Below are 20,233 nucleotides of genomic sequence, written 5' to 3'. Positions count from 1 at the left end.
TCTCTGATCCGGAGCCACCGTGCCTAGTGCAGCGGTTGCGGTGCTTCCAATGGCGGATCGAATATCTCTCCAGCCATCTTCAAGAGATGCTGCGCCTAGCTGCTCTTCCGTAGGGAGTGCCACTTCCAGCTGCTGCGCGTAGTCTTGGGCTAGTCTACCGTCTTGTAGCCGCCCAATGTTAAGCCGCGACTCCGACGCGTGTTGTACACCGTCGAGAGTTTTGAGCGCAGACATACTGCGACGAGGTAGTGGTCGGATTCAATATTCGCACTGCGGTAAGTGCGTACGTTCGTGATGTCGGAGAAGAATTTACCGTCGATTAGAACGTGGTCGATTTGGTTTTCCGTTACTTGATTAGGTGATTTCCATGTGGCCTTGTGGATATTCTTACGGGGGAAGAAAGTGCTTCGGACTATCATTCCGCGGGAGGCTGCAAAGTTTATGCATCGTTGGCCGTTGTCGTTCGATACGGTATGCAGACTATCCGGTCCGATGACCGGTCTATACATTTCCTCCCTTCCTACCTGAGCGTTCATGTCACCGATGACGATTTTGACGTCCCGCAGTGGGCATCCATCGTATGTCTGCTCCAGCTGCGCATAGAACGCTTCTTTCTCGTCGTCGGATCTCCCTTCGTGTGGGCAGTGCACGTTGATGATGCTATAGTTGAAGAAACGGCCTTTTATCCTCAGCTTGCACATCCTTGCGTTGATTGGCTGCCACCCAATCACGCGTTGGCGCATCTTTCCCAGCACTATGAAGCCGGTTCCCAGCTCGTTGGTGGTGCCACAGCTTTGGTAGAAGGTAGCCGCTCGATGCCCGCTTTTCCACACTTTCTGTCCTGTCCAGCAGATTTCCTGCAGCGCTACGACATCGAAGTTGCGGGGATGTAATTCATCGTAGATTATCCTATCGCAACCTGCGAAGCCTAGCGACTTGCAGTTCCATGTTCCAAGCTTCCAATCGTGATCCTTTATTCGTCGCCTAGGTCGTTGCCGATTGTATAGAGTCGTATTATCTTCTATGTCGTTCGTAATAGTTGTTTTTAAAGGCGGCTTATTGGGCCAGTTTCCCAGATTCTGACTATCAATTTGTGCAGGCAAGTGGCTAGCTTTTCCGTGCCCATCTTGATGAGCTCAGCTCCGATACCATCCTTACCAGCTGCTTTATTGGTCTTTAGCTGTTGGATGGCATCCTTAACTTCCCTCAAGGTAGGGGCTGGTTGGCCTCCATCGTCCGCTGAACTGACGATGTCATCTCACTGCCTGCACTCTCAGCGCCATTCAAATGTTCCTCGTAGTGCTGCTTCCACCTTTCGATCACCACACGTTCGTCCGTCAAGATGCTTACATCCTAATTCCGGCACATTTCGGCTCGCGGCACGAAGCCTTTGAGGGATGCGTTGAGCTTCTGGTAGAACTTGCGTGTTTCTTGAGAACGGCACAGCTGTTCCATCTCCTCGCACTCCGCTTCTTCCAGGCGGCGTTTCTCCTCCTCCTCGCGCTTCGTCCTTCTCCTCCAGAATCTGTCTGCACTCTTCGTCGAATCAATCGTTCCGTCGACTTCGTCCCACATACCCGACGTTGTTCTCCGCTGCGTCGTTAATGGCTACTGTAACTGTATTCCAGCAGTCCTCAAGAGGGGCCCCATCGAGCTCACCCTCTTGGCAACGCTGCCTCGACATGCTGCGCCTATGCAGTGGCAACATCAGGTTGCTTCAGTAGCTCTAGGTCGTACCGCGGCGGTCGTCGGTACCGAACATTGTTGATGACGGATAGTTTTGGGCGCAGTTTAACCATCACCAGATAGTGGTCAGAGTCGATGTTAGCGCCACGATATGTCCTGACGTCGATAATGTCGGAGAAGTGCCGTCCATCAATCAGAACATCGATTTGTGATTCCGTCTGCAGTGATGATTTCTCGCTTAACTTTTCAAAAGGACCTAAGTAACATTTTTTTATGAATTAATTTGAATAGCGCAATCAACAGAACAACATGAAAGCTATTGATTGCTGTATTCAAATTAATTCATGAAAAAAATGTTACTTAGGTCCTTGGAGGCGGCGAAATCAATTAGTCGTAGGCCGTTTTCGTGCTTCAGCCAATGAGCACTGAACTTCCAAATAGTCGGTCTGAACTCCGTTCAAATCTCATATGATGATTTTGACTTTGTGGCTTGGGCAGCTGTAGTACTTACGTTCCAGCTGCGCGTAGAAAGCGTCCTTATCATCATCAGTGCTTCCGGAGTGTGGGCTATGGACGTTGATTATGCTGAAGTTGAAGAACCGGCCTTTGATCCTCAACCTGCACATTCTCTCGTTGATCGGCCACCACCCGATCATGCGCCTTTGCATCTTGCATGACGCCCATCACTATGAAAGCAGTTTCCAGCTCGTGTGTGTTGCCGCATCTCTAGTAGATGGTATGATTACCTTTAAACATTCGCACCATTTATCCCTTCCAACAAACCTCCTGCAGCGCTACGATGCCGAAGCTATCAGTGGTGGAGAGAGCGTTCAATGGAAAGCGGCGATTGAGGAGGAGCTGCAGTCGCTTAACAAAAATTGTACCTGGGACTTGATGCCACTTCCAACTGGACGCAAAGCAATAGGATCAAAATGGATTTTCAAACGTAAAGAAGATGAGCATGGTAACGTTGTACGCTACAAAGCCCGCTTAGTAGCGCAAGGGTTCACGCAAAAATATGGAACCGATTATGATGAAGTGTTTGCCCCCGTAGTGAAGCAGATGACGTTTCGAGTATTGCTGTCGGTAGCAAGTCAAAGAAATATGGTTATCAAGCATGCTGATGTTAAGACTGCATATTTGCACGGAATACTGGAAGAAGAAATTTACATGCGATCACCGCCGGGATCCAACGTCACGGACAGCAATCTTGTGTGTCATCTACGCCGGAGTTTGTACGGTCTGAAGCAAGCCGCTCGCGTTTGGAATAAGACCTTTGATAAAGTGATCAAGCAGATGGGATTCGTACAATCAAATAATGATTCATGCTTGTATGTCCGAAAGAATGGCAAGAAGTCTACTTACTTGATCGTATACGTCGATGATCTTGTGGTGGCATGTGAGACAGAAGAAGAATATGAAGATATCATTCAAAATTTGAGCTATCATTTCGAAATAACGTCTTTAGATGATATAAAGCATTTCTTGGGCATCGAGATACAGAGAAACAGCCATGGAGTATCTTTGAAGCAGAAAGCATACATCAAGAAGCTTTTGGAACGTTTTGGAATGCAAGATGCTAAACCGTCCAAAATTCATCTGAGTCCCGGCCACATCCAAACAAAGGAGGAGAATGAAGACAACTTGCCGAACAACAAACAGTATGCTAGTCTAATCGGAGGATTGTTGTATGTAGCCGTTAACACACGTCCGGATATAGCGGTCAGCGTGTCTATTCTGGGGCGAAACACAAGTAAGCCTTCTCAAGCGGACTGGGTGGAAGCCAAGAGAATTCTACGTTATCTTAAAAATACAATGGACAACGAGCTAGTGCTAGGTCTGGACAATTCCCCGTTGCATGTCTACGTTGATGCGGACTGGGCAGGAGATTCAAGCGACAGAAAATCTACCTCAGGATTCATATTTCGTTTTGCCGGAGGATCAATAAGTTGGGGCGCAAGGAAGCAAACTTGTGTCACTTTGAGTAGTACCGAAGCCGAGTATGTGGCACTTGCCGAATGTTGTCAAGAGTTCCGGTGGGTTCAACGCATATTAGAAGACTTCTCTGTGAAGATTCAAATGCCGGTAATCATATACGAAGACAATCAAGGTTGTATCAAGCAGTCTACTTCACCAACCCAGGGTTGCCATTATGCCAGATATATCTGGCACTGCCAGACTTTTTGGTAACAAAAAGAGAAAAAGAGAACCTATCCACAATGCCAGACTTTTCGAATTTCAGACAGATTTTTTGTGACCAGAATCAGTAGTATATGAGTCACAGGAAACCATCTAATAAAAGTTTGTTGTTCGGGATGCTATAGCAAAAGCAGTTTTACACAGTACATTGACAAGCCAAAAATAACCGCAACTTCAACTCGTTTCCAAAAACTCATTTTTAAATTAAGTTCAATATTTTATAATTAAAGTGAAGATGTGAAGGTTCCGCGGATGTTGTTCCGGACTGCAGTTTATCCATGCCTATTCCCAGATATTGGTTTTAAAGAGACAAACATTTAAGGGCCAATTTCTGGCGTAATTTATTACGTTTGGAGTTCTGGAAATGCTTACATCGCTCTGTAGAAATAATCCCAATAAAATGTAATCATTGTCTATTTCTATGGCTTATCACATTTCTTGGTTATTCAAAAATCGGGTGTCCTTCTGGAAGACTCGAAACATCATTAAGCTCATTTAGATGTACCTGAGTGGTCACCGGAGGGCCTTAGAGATATTCAAAGTATCCGTAAAAGTAGACAGTTTGTAAAACTCATCCGTCTTTGAATAACAAATTATTGATGTGGCCCATTCTCATGAATCTGAGTGGAGATGATAATGAAGATCCGGAACCTCCGTAAAAGTGGTAAATTCTTGATATATAAATTCTAGGAGCACAATTTTGTTGAAAAGCAACTAATTATTGTCTTAATCCTCTGTTATGGACTGTTCATAAAAATTATGACGGCACTAATTTTTTTGTTAGAAAAATTGAATTATTAACTATGTTTATCAAAACTATTTTTGGAATATCTGTGGGCTAACTTTTAATCTGAATACTTTTTACTTCGTTTATTAATCGAACAATTTAAAAATGCTTTCAACAACATTTTTCATTACTTAGAAATTCAAATTAAAAACGAAACCTGTTTTGAATTAAGTTAAGTAACTTATTTCAATAATTATTTACATTTTATTTATAATTTTTAAAAACTTTCAGTTTAGAGTTTAGAGTTTAGATTTCATTCAATTCAATCTGAATTTTCTAAAATACTTGAATTGTATGAACTCTAATAATATCGTTTTACGGATATAGAATTGTTTCAAGGTATATATAAGGCGGAAGCAGACCTTATTTCAAAAGAATAAATTTTGATAAACATAGAGCAAAAGCAAACATATGGTCAAACAGAGAAATTTTTGCTATGTGTAAAAATATTTAAATCATATTTTTAGTTAGAATCACTCAATTTAAAAAAATATATAAAGGCAAATTTCTTCGCCAGATTTTGCCAGATTTTTAAGATGCAGCATGCCAGACTTTTCTTAAAAAGTAGTGGCAACCCTGCACCAACCGTGGGACGTAGATTCAAACACATTGAAACCAAATATCACTATGTCCGGGAGTTACAGCAAAATGGAGAAATTGAACTTCGTTATTGCCCCACCGAAGAAATGGTGGCAGATATGATGACGAAGCCACTCCAAGCCATCAAGTTGAAACATTTCCGGGAAGCTGCTGGAGTCCTGCCGTCGAGGAGGAGTGTAGGAGTCAGCGACGATACAGGATTCACAAGCATGCCATGATTACCAAACTGTTACTATGTATAGCAAATAAATAATTGTTTTTTCATTCACTATCTGAACATCGTACAAGACAGACGTGTTCTTATTTGATCTATGGCTATATTCCTACAGAGCAAAGAATTCCAAATGACTGATTGTGGTGAAGTCAACTGTTTTCTGGGTATAAAGATAAATTACAATAGAACGGAAGGAAAACTGCACCTTTTGCATGAAGCTGGGATCAATCGCATTCTAGTCAAGTTCGGACTGCAAGATTGTAATCCGGCGAAGATCCCAATGGAGAAAGGATGTCAGTTAAGCGCTAAAGATAGAAATTCAACCACACATCCTTATAGGGAGCTGCTGGGGAGTATGATGTACACGATGCTATGTGTCAGACCGGATATCAGCTATGCTGTCGGATACCTTGGAAGATATCAACAGAATCCAGGAGATCCCCATTTTCAAGCTCTGAAAAGGATTGCTCGTTACCTGAAAGGCACGAAAAACATCAAGCTTGAATATACGAGTAACAGGACCTCAGAAGCTTTAATAGGATTTGCCTACGCGGACTGGGCATCTGATACTGTGGACAGGAAATCAGTAAGCGGGTACGTTTTTAAAGTTTTCGGAAATACGGTTTCTTGGGCCAGCAGGAAACAACAAACAGTGGCCTTATCTTCTAGCGAAGCGGAATATGGTGCTTTAAGTCTGGCTGTTTCTGAAGGCATCTGGCTGAAAGGAATTCTTACAGATTTGAAGATCATATCATCGAATGAACCATTCACAATATATGAAGATAACCACGGATGTATAGCTATGGCAAAGAACATTGAATGCAAAAGGGCTAAACACATTGATGTGAAGCACCACTTCCTGCGAGATCATGTTGTCAAAGGGAATATCAAAATTCAATCGGTTCCATCAAACAAACAATTAGCAGACGTTTTTACTAAAGCACTCGATAATAGCCGGTTTCAAGAACTTCGAAAATCGCTCGGGTTGACCGATTGAGAGGGGGTGTTGATATTGTAATCGGAGTCCAAGCTACCATTGGTTCTCTTCAACACTACCTTAGCAACCTATTGATTAAAACTAAATAGAAAATTCTGTTCATTCCATTTTGAATTCTCCACACGACTAGTCCAATAAATATTTTGTTCTCTGTTAAACCACTGTGCATTACTAATCACAAGATATACGAAAAGTTGTCTAATGTTTTTTATAGCTTTTGTGCACACACATACACACAGACAGACAGACATATGCTCAGTTTGTCGAGCTGAGTCAATGAATCGCCTGCTTTGAGCGTGCTTACAGCGGCACACTAGGAGTTAACTTTCTGAAATCAGTATGGCGAAAGGCATCTAAGGTTCGATTTCTCAAACCTTTATCGAAAATGTAGGTAGGCGTAGTAGAGCACACCATCCTACATAACAGGTACCAAATAAACATGAAAAACATGAAAAGTTCCCAATGAATTATTGGCAGTGGCTGATTTTCTACCCGCGCTGTCACATCCAGGCGCTATAGTATATGCGCAAAATAGCCAGCAAGAGTTGGTGGTGGCTGGCCCAATTATTACTTCCGGTCTATTACTATACTTAGTATAGTAATAGTCAAGCATTCGTTCTACATATTACTAATATGGGGGTAAGCGTGGTCAATTGTTATAGAATTTAAAAAGAAAACGAATGCTAAGACCAAGTGCCACTGGATGACTCCAAACGGTCCAGTATAATGTGGGGTAGTCAGGGTTTAACTAAATTAGCTAATAGTATAACTTATTTTGCCAAGCACCAATTTCAGTATAGTTTGTTTCTGCGAATCAAATTATTAGAAGTTAGGTTTTCAGCATTACTTAGCACAAGAGAGGGTTTAAACTCTGCGTTAAACTGCATTTTACTCGCCGATTCGGGGCGTTATCATGGGTGATCAGCACTCATGGAACACATTAATGCTGTCCAATGAGCAGCTCGAAGTAGCTCGAAGTTGTTCCTGTAACGCTCATGCCCGTTTGTTGACAAAAAAGAACGAGCAGGACGGGAACAACTTCGAGCTACTTCGAGCTGCTCATTGGACAGCACTATTGTTTAACGCGAATGTCAGTCGGGTTCGATCAAAAGTGTAAGATTTAGTGTAATTATTATTATTTTTTAGGCATCAAACGTTAGGAGCATGTTTTCAGCGTCGCACAGCCCAGGAGAGGGTGTAAGCTCACAACGGTATAGTGTAGGCCGTCCTCGATTGAAGTCCTGTGGTCGCATGTAGTGGCTGTGCTCGGGGCAGTTATGTGTTGAAAGCGGTTTCGGGGCAGTTAGGATTGAGGTTTAATATAAGCAGATGTAGGATTGAACAAAGTTATAACTTTCAGGGTTCATATTGTGGAGACTATTGACAGCCAAAGCGTTGAGGGTAAGCTTTTAGTTAGGAACTGAATGAATTTATCCGATTTGGAATGTAATAGTAGGTATATATGGACAATAATAGGAGCTATATACAGTTATCGTTTTATTAAGTATTGAGGATAAGTTTTTAGTTAAGTTAAATATCAGATATGCATGTATGATAACCATTAATAAGGCAGAATTATTAGAACTATATTTTTGACTTTGTAGTGAGATTAATTACTAATGTTTTGCGGGCCGGCGAGTGAAAGTGGCCCAATTCTTTTATCTACCACTTTCCAGACGACCAATGATGAAGAAAATCTCATAGTTCCGGTATCAGAAGTGGTATTCATATTCATAACAACCACCGTCGATACATGAAGTCTGTGTTTACAACGAGATTACTTCAAGGACAATCCCAACATCCTCTGTTAATTGCAGATAAGTATTGCGTTTATATTTTAATTGCACTGAGCTCGTTCTAATCTGACCGGTGAATGGATTGACTTGCCACATATTTAGATACATCGTGAATAATCAATATCATTAGTAAATTTAAATATTCCCGTAGATTAGAAAAGCAAGTGCATAAATTCATATTTTATGGCAACATATCACAACGAAACGGGACCCTTCGGAGCCTTATGGGCCAAACACAATTGATACGTTTTGACAGTTTTCTCATGGGAAAACTGTCAAAACGCACGCAAACGTATCAATTGTGTTTGGCCTAGTAAGTAAGATCTCGGTCCGATTGCATCTAAGGAGATCTTAGTGCAGTGCACACCGGACGTGTTGCCCAGTAGACGTATCGCTCAGCGGTATTTAAATACAACGCAGATAGGCTATGGTCAGAGGGTGCGTTGATATTACAAGATTACAAGAAAATAGCCAGCAAGAGTTAACCGCCATAAATTTGTATGGCGAAAGTCATCTAACGCGGGTTTTCTCAAAATAAGAAACTTTTCATGAAAAACTATTTGGTACCGATTATGTAGGAAGGTGTCCGCTACCATACCTACCAAATATTTTTTTGATGAAAGTGCTTAATTTTGAGAAATCGAACCTTAGATGCCATACTGATTTCAGAAAGTTAACTCCTAGTGTGCCGCTGTAAGCACGCTCAAAGCAGGCGATTCATTTCGAGAAAACCAGCGTTAGATGTCTTTCGCCATACACATCACTGGCTGTTAACTCATGCTGGCTATTTTGCGCATATACGATAGCGCCTGTATGTGGCAGCGGCGGGTTGAAAACCAGCCACTGCCAATAATTCATTGGTATATAAAAGTTCGTTTTCGGAGTGAAATGATAGCCTTTCGGTACAACTTCGTTGTACGAGAAAGGCAAAAAGGATGAAGGAGAATGGGAGAAACTTCGAGCGACTTTAACCACCTCACAATCTGCGCTAATGTTTAAAATTATTTCATCAGAAATGTTTTGTACGTCATGGAAACTTGTAGAAAATATTGTTCTATTATCTTCTCAAATACACACTTAATCAGAAATTATTAAGGTAAAATTAGGCTTAATTCAAATTTCTAAACAAAAATCTTAACTTCCAGCGAGTCCCAGGTAATCATCCATAAGCGTTCCGATAGCGAACTGAAATTGAATTTACTTTTAATATATGGTAACAGGTGAACCATTCAATAGCTTACAATTCCTGTCGCATCCACTCGGGTACCGACAATCTTCAATCGGATTTTATCCTCCAGTGCAATCACCACGTCTTCCTCTTTAGATTTGTAGCACGGCGGATTGCCATTAGGGCAGAACTGCATATCCGCTGGGATGGAATGATGCGAGATGAAGCACGACAGCGGTCCAATTTGGGCAAACATACCCACTTTGTTGACTTGGGTAACCACCGCATCCAGCACTTCGCCTTTGAACGGCCGGAAGACGATCGCCTTGTACTTAACCGGATACACTACGAAACCCTGCCCAGGCAGGATGAGTCCCGATCCGATGTCGTCAATGGTTGTAACGGCTATCACGAAACCATATTTGCCGGTACAGGTTCCCTCCACTTCTGTATACAGCTTCTGCTTCACCGTTTCGATCAACTGCGGTCCAAAATAGCGCGGATGTAGCAGGATCTCGTGCTCAAGCGATATCTACAGTGGTTGGGGAGAATTTATTAAATCAATCATTGAAATATGAACAAAAAATCGCTACTTACATGATAGAACATTCTTCTTTTCAAACTGTGTATGAAAATTTATAGAAATACGAGAAAATATTACAAAGCTGATATCCCAACGCCGTCTAACAAAAAAATTAAGTACGCTCACTGACGTTTGACAATCGACATTATTTTATTTTGTTTTTGACAAATTCGCGGTGCGTTTTGCAGTTTGCATGGTTTACACGGAAACTTGAAAGTATGCAGAATTTTCAAAAATCGTAAAATGATTTTGGGTAACAATTTTGCCAAGGCCGCTATCCAGCTTTTCGCCGCGCACGGTAAGGGTCTGTTCAAATATCACGTAACGCGAAAAACGTTGTTTTTAAGAACCCCCCACCCCTCGTAACAATCTGTAACATAATTTAAATCTACCCCCACCCCTATGCGTAACGCGTAACAAATACATTTTTTTTTAAATCTTGTTTTTGGTAGAATTTGAGCCACGATAAAAGATATTTTAGTTACTAGATAAAGATTGTCGCTTCGGTTCCCTTTGTTCTGCTGTCCGAAACATGTGTGGTACATACCTGTCAAATCGTATGGATTTTCCTTCTTTGACATTTAGCTCCCCTATGCTCGCCAGCAAAAGATGTTCCGGACAGCGACGACAGCGACAATCTTTATCTAGTGACTAAAATATCTTTTGCCACGATACAATAAATTATTATTTTTTGTATATTTTATGCTATTTTGAAGACAATAAATATTTTTTGAAATATTTAAATATTTTTTCTCAATAGACGAATCCAAGTAAAAATAAGAAGAAGACACACGACGGTGTTAACTTTGACAGATCCTACAGCACAGCATAGGAAGATCATTTTAAAATGCTTATAATAAATTCTAGAGAAATTGTAATTAAAATCTGATTAATGTAGGGTACGGAAAAAGTTCTGAATTACATATTCGGAAGCTTATCTCAATTTTTTGAATATTTTCCAAAAATGTATCTAGTTCGGAACTTTTTTCGTATCATACTTCAATCAGATTTTAATTACATTTTGTCTAGAATTTATTATAAGCCAGGGGGGTAATATGCGGTGCATCGCGCCTCCTCTGCATGTAGTATGAAGCAAATGTAAATAAACAATCCCACAATTTTTTCGTTAGTCAGCAGTAGTGTAGGTTAACCAATATCCTGCAAGATGCCAGTTCGAAAAATGTTACACTTGCCAAGCGGGGTGGCCCGCCTTTCCCAAGCGGCGAGGCCCGGATAATACATCTTAGGTAGGCTTGATTTGTTCGTGGATGACAGGCTTACTCCCCCCCTGTTATAAGCATTTTAAAACAGGGGGAGAAGGCGGAGCACTGAATCCCTACCCCAACATGTGCGACATCTGGATTTGGTTCTAAACTGTAAACAACAGTGTTAATTCTCTACCACCTTTTTGTTATGGCGAGGCAGTTTTTATGCACACTTTTGTTTTCGATATTTTATCAAAATTAAACACTCAATCATGCAGCAATATAACGATGTGGTATGCTTGAGATACTTGCTTGATTATAGGGACTCGAAAAAGAATTTATTTGCAGTAACTAACCGAATATAAAAATGTTCACATTAACGATTGCGCCCTAACACCGGTTCTAAGCTTCGATGCAGAGTACACGAGCTTTGTTCGCCAGTGACAGGCGTATGAGGCCCTTGTTTTAAAATGATCTTCCTATGCTGTGCTGTAGGATCTGTCAAAGTTAACACCGTCGTGTGTCTTCTTCTTATTTTTACTTGGATTCGTCTACACTGTGCCAGCAAAGTACTCTTTAATGGGTGAAAAAGTACCCATTTTGAAGTTAAATAGTTCAACTCATTAAAAGAGTAAACAGCGTTTACTCATTAATGAGTAAAAGGCATGTACGTCATATTCGGGCGTACTTTTTACCCATTATAGAAAAACAAATTTTTGAGGAAATGGGTATTTTTCACCCTTAATTATTTAGAAAAATGGCCTTAATGTAATGGTTTTCATCGAAAAAGTGACGCAATTACAAGGTATATGTAAAATAACTCTTTATTTCATTTATTATTTCCTGATGAAGATATATACAGGGTTCATTCACAAATTACATAACGCAAAATTTGACCATTTTCAACCCCCACCCACCCCCTCGTAACGTTTTTTGTATGAAAGGATTTTGAAATTTGTATGGGCCGTAACGGTCTTGCAGGTACCCTCCCACCCCCTAAAGTGTTATGTAATTTGTGAACGGGCCCTACAATATCCGGTCAATAAAAACAATAGTTGATTTGGGGCCGTCCAGAAACCACGTGGTCATATAGGGGGGGAGGGGGGGTTTGGAAAATGACCACGATAAGCCACATGGGGGGAGGGGGGTGTTGCTCTCGAACCACGTGGTTTTTTTTTACACGAAAAACTTTTGGTGAATAACAATAGCGGTGTAAAAATACAAATCATTAAAATATAATGATTTAATCAAACGCAAAAGGAATCTTAGGGCCGATGCCCAAGTATCGTTTTTACAACTTCAACTAAAAGATACAAATCATTAAAATTTAATTATTTAATCATTGAATGCAAAGCGCATCTTCGGGCCGATGCCCAAGTAGCGTCTTTTCAACTCAGCGTTAAAAAGACGTAGGTGTGCATCGAGAAAAACCGGTAACGCAGCGTCGGTCGTAACGCCGATGTATATCTGCGCTATTTGACCATCTTAGCCTTAGATCCTTTTTCCATAAAAAACCCAGATTAATCCACCTAGCGGTGATGGTGCCTTTCTCGTTCGTTCAAAAGGTTTGGAAAAATCTAAATTTATTTATTTATTTATTTCGTCAACCGACGTAGACTAGTACAAATACATATACATGTTTTTTTCTGTATTGTATATATTTCTTTTTATTTTGTAGTTTTAAAACTAGTATATTTCGCCATAACTTTTGACCCAATTGTACGATCCGGCCATGTTTCTATAGGAAACAATGGTACAAGATTCTGCGTCGAATGCAATCTGTTGCGAGCGACCTGAGAAGCACATACATATTGCACATCAATCACAGTAACTTATATATGACCGGATTCAGTCACAATATGGTTACTGCAACCAGATTTGTTGAACTTGTGTTGCTTGGGGAATACATGAGGTCTTAGTGCCAAAAAAGTGAGCTAGGCTTTTTTGAACTCTTTTTCATAATAAATAGTAATTTGACCATAACTTCTAAGCCCATAGTCCGATCTGGCCAATTTTCAATAAGAAAATATGAGATATTCTGCCTCGAATGCAATTTAATGCGAGCAAATCGATTGAGGAAAAGTGCCTGGAAAATGAGTGACATTTTTTTTAGCGATTTTTCCATAAAAAACCCAGATTAATGAGTGACATTTTTTACGTGATTTTTTCGTATGAATTTGTATTATAGCCATAACTTTTGATCCCATAGTCCGATCTGGCCAATTTCAAATAGGAAACAATGGGACAGGATTCTGCGTCCAATGCAACTTGTTGCGAGGAAATCGGTTGAAGTTAAGTGCCCGAAAAATGAGTGACATTTTTTACGCGATTTTTTTGTATGAATTTGTATTTTGGCCATAACTTTCGATCCCATAGTCCTATCTGGCCAATTTCAAATAGGAAACAATGAGACAGGATTCAGCGTCGAATGCAACTTGTTGCGAGTAAATCGGTTAAAGATAAGTGCCCGAAAAATGAGTGACATTTTTTACGCGATTTTTTCGTATGAATTTGTATTTTGGCCATAACATCCGATCCCATAGTCTGATCTGGCCAATTTCAAATAGGAAACAATGGGACAGGATTCTGCGTCGAATGCAACTTGTTGCGAGCAAATCGGTTGAGGATAAGTGCCCGAAAAATGAGTGACATTTTTTGAGTAGTTTTGCGCACACACACACACACACATACACACACACACACACACACACACACACACACAGACATCACCTCAATTCGTCGAACTGAGTCGATTGGTATATAACACTATGGGTCTCCGGGCCTTCTATAAAAAGTTTGTTTTTGGAGCGATCATATAGCCTTTACCGTATACTTAGTATACGAGAAAGGCAATTACCGTATACTTAGTATACGAGAAAGGCAAAAATAAACGAAAAAACAGGTTGCGATTCAGTCTCAATTTCCACAACAAAAATTTGGTAAGAAAAAATGGGAAAATAAAAAAAAAAATTCCGCCACGCCGCGCCACCGCCGCAGATGGTTTTTGGCATCACGCCGCCGACACTTTTGCATCAGCGGACTGCAGCTACAAATTTTAAAAATATTCATGTTTTTACAATAATTTAAGAAAAAAACTTCAAAAGAATTTCTTGTGGATATCCAGGACAAATCCAGTAAAGAAATTTTCTGTAAAAACTTTGACATTACTTTATATAATCCTGATAAAGTGCTGGAATTCAGAATGATTTTAGAACAATTCTCTCTGAACAATTTTGCTTGGAAATTTTGCTACAAATTGTTAATGAAAAAAAAAACAAAACATCTTCAGTGTAAATTCCGAAAAAAAATTCCATGTGAATTCTGTCTGAAAATTCAAAACAGTCCCGTGGGAAATACATATAATTTTCGGTTGAAAAAAATGTTCTTTTTTTCATATTTTTTTTACATTCTAATGAATTTCTTCGACAAGTTCTTCCGAACCTTCACCAGAAATTCTTCCTCATTTCCAAAAGAAGTTTTTCGAACATTAAGGAGTGCACTTGAAAATATTCAGGCTCCAGTTAGCCTTGAGAGCAAAGGTGAGATGTTTTTGGGTGGGAAACATTCTCGACACCCTAGGTATAGTGTATCCATCGTACTTGCTACACAAGATATATAATCGTGCAATGGATGGCATATAAAAGCTTTCAATTTATAACTGAGGAAATGCTAATAGAATATACTAAGTTGAAAAGCAGACCAACTTCCAGTTGGAATATAGAGCCATAGAAGAAGAAGACTTCTAAATTTTTCAAGAAAAAATCTTCTGAATTTCCAAGAGATATTAAACAGCCAATGCCACATGAAACACTTTTATAGTTCCGTAAATTTTTTTTCAAATTTGGAATTTTGAAATGAAAAATTTTTCGGAATACTTTTTTACGCTCTTTGTGAATTCTATCACATTTTTCAAAATTTTCCAAGTATTTTTTCATTCGAGGCATTATTTACCATTTCCACGGAAGAGTCTATGGATCATCTTCAAAAAATTCTTCGGATTTTCAAAAAAAAAATCTTTAGAATTCTCAAGGTTCTTGTTTTTTTAATTTGTACCATAAATTCTTTCAAGATTTCATCGGGAATTCATTCTTCTTCGGGAAGTCATTTTCATTTCTTTGTAGGTTCAGCTAAACATTGCTTTAAATCTTTACCATGCAAAGATGCACAGGAAATGATAAAGAAATTTAAGGAATTTTCACATCAGAAAATCTTTAAAATTTTGATTTAATTTTTTAAGGAATTCCTTCAATAGTACAATTTTCTCGTTATTTTCACTTGTAAAAACATCGGAATTTCCTCGGGAAATTCATTATTGGTGTTTCAGATGAACTTTTTTCGATTTTCTACTGGACAATCTTAGGAATTTCCATCGGAAATATTTTGGCATATTCCGAATAATTTCTTTTGGAAATTAAAAAAAAAACTGCTGAAAATGTCTAAGAATTTCTTTTGGAAAACGAAAAAAAAATCCATTGGAAATTTTGAAGAATTTCCTTTGAAGATTAATTAAAGTTGCCCTGGATTTTGAAAAAAATCTTTAGAGATTCTGTAAAAAAGTAAGCTGGATTTTATTTTTTAGTTTGTACTGAAAATTCTTCGGAATTTGATGCTTAATGAAATTTTCATCGTAAATATGCATTTCCTTCTACGGATTATTCTAGTTCTTCAAAATTTCTACCGAATATTTTTCGGAACTCTTCCACAGAATTTCGGAAAAAAATGGCTTGTCAATATTCTGAAGGATTTCCCTTGCAACTCCAGAATAATTATTCTTGAAAATTTAGAAGATCTTGGAATTTAAAATTAATCCAAGCAATAAATGTAGGCCTTTTCAGGATGGATGGGTCATATATTCCCAGCGTTTTAGATTGTCTATAAAATCACAAAAGAGAGCTAGGCCACCATTTTCTTCAGTAAAATTGTTCATCTAGATATTGGCTTTACAGAAAAAATATGGGAGCTCAAATTTGACTGACCCTGGAAACTCAGATATCCGAAACCTTGGGAAGATTTCGATTCTAAGAGCATGCAAATTAAGTTGAAATGCTTGAATCATTCCGAACACTGGGATATTATATCATACATCATTCATAAGTTGGTTAATTGGATAAATCAAATGATCCAAACTCCAAAATAATGATTGGTCTATAATACATTCATTCCTCTATGAGTCCCTTCTGAAAGGACCATTGAATGAAGCATATTTGAGATGTGGAATAGAAGTTCCTTGGAAAATTATTCGAAAGAACCATCTGAGTGACCGTGAAAATATTTTTAGTATGGCATTGTGGCTTCCACGAGTCGATATCAAAATAAAATTTCAATGAAGAATTAGAAATTTTGAGAGATGAGCCAGCTCTGGATTGAAAATCTCTTTAATAGAGAAAAAATAGAAATTTTCCATAATAAAATAGGAAATTGCCAATAAAGAAATCAGGGTATGAGTATTAAATAAATATAGAATTACAACAAATAATGCAAAATTTCCATAAACAGTTGAAAATTTTCCACAAAACAATAATAAATTATCTAGCATTTGTAAAAGCAAAAATTGCAATTATGAAATATGAATTTTCCATAAAGAAATCAAACGAAAAAATACAAAATTTTCATGAATAAATCAATATAAGCAATAAACAATTGCAAAATTTTTATTTCGCGGAAAATTTTGTTATTATTTATTTCTAATATTGATTTATTTATGGAATTTTTGTATTTTTTCCGTGGAAAATTAACTTGTGAAAGTAATAGCTTGTGAAAGTAACAAATGAAATCGCATCGGCTCAATGAACCTGCTTGGATGCTTAGCGATACACGGATACATCGTTCAGGACTTATGATAACATAGATATTTGTAGATAAATTCTCAGCTTAGGACATTTTGTTTCTTGACATAATTTTTGATACTTTCGAGGATATGTACTTCAGAGCAGTTTGGCCTGTGACACCCGAAAAAAAATACGAGTTTTCAGTTCTTCCTATAATAGTTTTGGCAAGATCAAGTGGAAAACCCTAAATATGTATGTTAAATCCTTTTTGCATCGTCCTGAAAGGGTTAATTACCAAAATATAACAATAAATTCTAGAATACCAAAAGGAACCCAAAGATATTAAGAACTGTAGATTTAAAATGAAAACTTGCATTTTAAGCCAAAACTGTATAATTCAGGCAAAGGAATATAAAGGATATTGTGTTACGGTTCTGATTAGAATCATAGAATCTTGGCATAATGAAGAGAATTTTGAGATTCTGAATAAAACTTGTATGCTCTTAGAAAAACTTATTAGTATTGGAATGTAAACTAATTTGATGATTCTGAAAGCAAAACTGGAATTTCTACAGGAATGCTACTCAAAAGAAACAACAGTAGGAGGTTTTATTTGCATCTCTAAGATTACATATTAACTTTGTGATTCTCTGATAAACTTTTTGTTGTAAGAGTTCAGGTTAATAGCTGAGGTTAATATATCTTAAGAATTTCCAGTACCTCCAGAGCTACGGAAGGTCCCAAATACTTTTAGGAATGTGATGAACTTTATAACTATTTAAACAAAAATCACTGATATTTTTTTTTTTAAGAAATTGAAAATATAGGGATATTTTGGAAAATTTCTAAACCATTACAATTTTTTCTCGAAATTTTTATAAAATATTCACGAGTCCACATTTTTTTGTATCCTCCTGATGCATCGAAGGTGTACGAGTTCTAGATATCCTAATACCCGATACACATTACAACATGATAACATCATCAAAATGTTCGAAAATTTATAATTTCCATGCTGGGTTTAGTTTGATTTTGAATCAGTTGAAATTGTCCATCTTCAAAATTGATCGGTTTAAACATATGTTTTTAAATTTTGGTACTTGAAAAAAAAACCACGTGGTCATAGGGGGGGAGGGGGGGTCTGCCAAATGACCACGATAAGCCACATGGGGGGAGGGGGGGTTGAAAATCTTCAAAAATATGACCACGTGGTTTCTGGATGGCCCCTTTGACAAAACTGATTGTCAATTCAACTAAAATATTTGCTATATGTACAAATCTGTCAAATTAAGCGGATAACAATCATGTGTGTTTGAATCAACAAACATTTTGGGTTGAATTCAACAAAAATGTTTGTAAGCTCTGAGATAACAAAATTATTTGTTGAGTTCAACCCAATATTTTGTTGAATTTACAATCGTTTTTTCTTAACTATACTAAAATTTTGAGTAGTTTCAATTTTTACGAAAATTGAGTAACATTTCCGTGGCAAAAAAAGACGGCAATACAATTTCACTCAGTTTCTGAGTGATTTGAAACGGGTGTGTACAAAATCGACAAAACGTCAGATTCTGTCTGTCAATGTCATTCGCTTGTGTCAATCATTCACCGAGTAGTTTGCACTCGGATTTCACAACAATTTGGAATCAGAACACGTTTAATTTTCAATAATATTCTGTAAGCAGTGCAGAAAAATGTCCAACACATCAAGTTTCACATGCCTGAACTGCAGCGTTCGCTTCCAGAACGCAGAAATGCAACGCGAGCATTACAAAACCGATTGGCATCGGTATAATTTGAAACGAAAGATAGCGGAGCTTCCGCCCGTAAGTATCGAAGAGTTCGAGAAGCGATTGAACCAGCAAAAGAGTACTGACGCGGCCGCCCAAGAGGACCAGTCGCTGTACTGCAAGGCGTGCAAAAAGTTGTTCAAATCGAAAAATGCCCATGATAATCATCTAGACAGCAAAAAGCACAAGGACAACCTCAAAGTGTTTCTGGAACAGGATGAAAATGCGCAGCCAGATGAAGTGTCTGTGAAGTCCAATAAGCCGAAGAAGGAGTTCGTTGTCCCACAAGACGAAGCTATGGACGAGGATGCTGCGGACGACGATGAGGAAGGTTGGGAGGAAGAATGGGATAATCCCATCGATAACAATGATTGCCTTTTCTGCACGAATCACAGCGAGGATTTAATCAAAAACATCAAACACATGAGCATTAAGCATTCGTTCTTTATTCCGGATGCAGAATACTGTATCGACGTGGAGGGGCTTTTGGGCTATCTGGCAGAGAAAATTTGTAGAGATTTCATCTGCATCTGGTGCAACGAGAAAGGTAGGACATTCTACTCGTTGGACGCGGTGAGAAATCATATGGTGGAGAAGGGACACTGCAAGATGCTGCACGAAGGAGCAGCCCTGGCAGAGTATGTGGACTTCTTCGATTACAGTACCAGTTATCCGGACCATGTAAGTTGGTTAACTATTATGTTCATGTAGTTTGGGTGATTAAAACCTATTTTGTTGCTCTACAGAATGATGATATGGACATCGATGAGGAGCTTGAAGCTCCGCAGGCTCTAGATGGCGATGATTTCCAGATGGTGCTACCATCGGGAGCCACGATCGGTCATCGTTCGCTTCTGCGCTACTATAAGCAGCGGCTCAATCCAAACCGCGCAGTCGTGGTCAAGAAATCAACACAACGTTTGCACAAGGTGCTGGCTGAATATCGAGCGTTGGGTTGGACGTCTACACAGCAGGAGGCCGCAGCTCGGAATGCTCGCGATATGCACGTGATGAAACGGCAGCAAGCCAAACTGGTGCAGCAGATAGGGGTCAAGGCAAACAAACTGCAGAAGCACTTCCGTGTTCAGTGTAATTTCTAAATAATGAATTTTTTGAATAAAATATAATATGACGTATGTATCTTGTTAAATCAATATCCTCAGTTTTTATATCATCCAAAAATTCTTTTTTTTGTACTCGAGGGGGTTTCTTCAACAACTCAATATCAAATTTTCTAAACGATTTATCTGTTTTTGTGAGCAAAGATTCAAACGTCGATTCGACAAATCTGATAGCACTCCCACGCAAACCAACACCATCAACAGGTAGCAGACGTCTTCACCTACATGGTGATGGTGTTAGTTTGCGTGGGAGTGCTTTCAGAATCGTCAAATCGACGTTTAAATTTTTGTCTACAAAAGCAGATAAGTCGTTTTAAAA

At 38.8% G+C, this 20,233-nt stretch overlaps 2 protein-coding genes across 2 annotated transcripts; one reads left to right on the top strand and one right to left on the bottom strand.

The window, feature by feature from the left end:
- Nucleotides 1-9,312: 9,312 nt before the first annotated feature.
- LOC134227689 (DNA-directed RNA polymerase II subunit RPB7) lies at nt 9,313-10,204 on the bottom strand. The gene is made up of 3 exons (XM_062709346.1): nt 10,045-10,204; nt 9,521-9,979; nt 9,313-9,464 (listed from the first exon to the last, which is right to left on the bottom strand). The coding sequence occupies exons 1-3, from the start codon at nt 10,054-10,056 to the stop codon at nt 9,414-9,416; spliced, it is 522 nt and encodes a 173-aa protein (XP_062565330.1). The 5' UTR covers nt 10,057-10,204; the 3' UTR covers nt 9,313-9,413.
- An 8,392-nt stretch (nt 10,205-18,596) lies between these two features.
- LOC134226055 (cytoplasmic 60S subunit biogenesis factor ZNF622) lies at nt 18,597-19,929 on the top strand. The gene is made up of 2 exons (XM_062706567.1): nt 18,597-19,474; nt 19,540-19,929. Exons 1-2 carry the CDS (start codon nt 18,698-18,700, stop codon nt 19,891-19,893), a joined length of 1,131 nt encoding a protein of 376 aa, XP_062562551.1. The 5' UTR covers nt 18,597-18,697; the 3' UTR covers nt 19,894-19,929.
- The last annotated feature ends 304 nt before the right edge of the window (nt 19,930-20,233 follow it).

Source organism: Armigeres subalbatus, chromosome 3, assembly GCF_024139115.2.
Source record: "Armigeres subalbatus isolate Guangzhou_Male chromosome 3, GZ_Asu_2, whole genome shotgun sequence".
Taxonomy (NCBI): domain Eukaryota; kingdom Metazoa; phylum Arthropoda; class Insecta; order Diptera; family Culicidae; genus Armigeres; species Armigeres subalbatus.
Note: the sequence above shows the minus strand (reverse complement) of the source record. Positions and strands in the feature narration are given on the sequence as shown.

Excerpts from the sequence above, each read along its gene's own strand:
- LOC134227689 (XM_062709346.1), bottom strand. Across the intron at positions 9,465-9,520 it reads GAGTGGATGCGACAGGAATT|TTCGCTATCGGAACGCTTAT; the intron begins GTAAGCTATTGA and ends ATTCAATTTCAG.
- LOC134226055 (XM_062706567.1), top strand. The coding sequence starts at position 18,698 with ATGTCCAACACATCAAGTTTCACATGCCTGAACTGCAGCGTTCGCTTC. Across the intron at positions 19,475-19,539 it reads GTACCAGTTATCCGGACCAT|AATGATGATATGGACATCGA; the intron begins GTAAGTTGGTTA and ends GTTGCTCTACAG.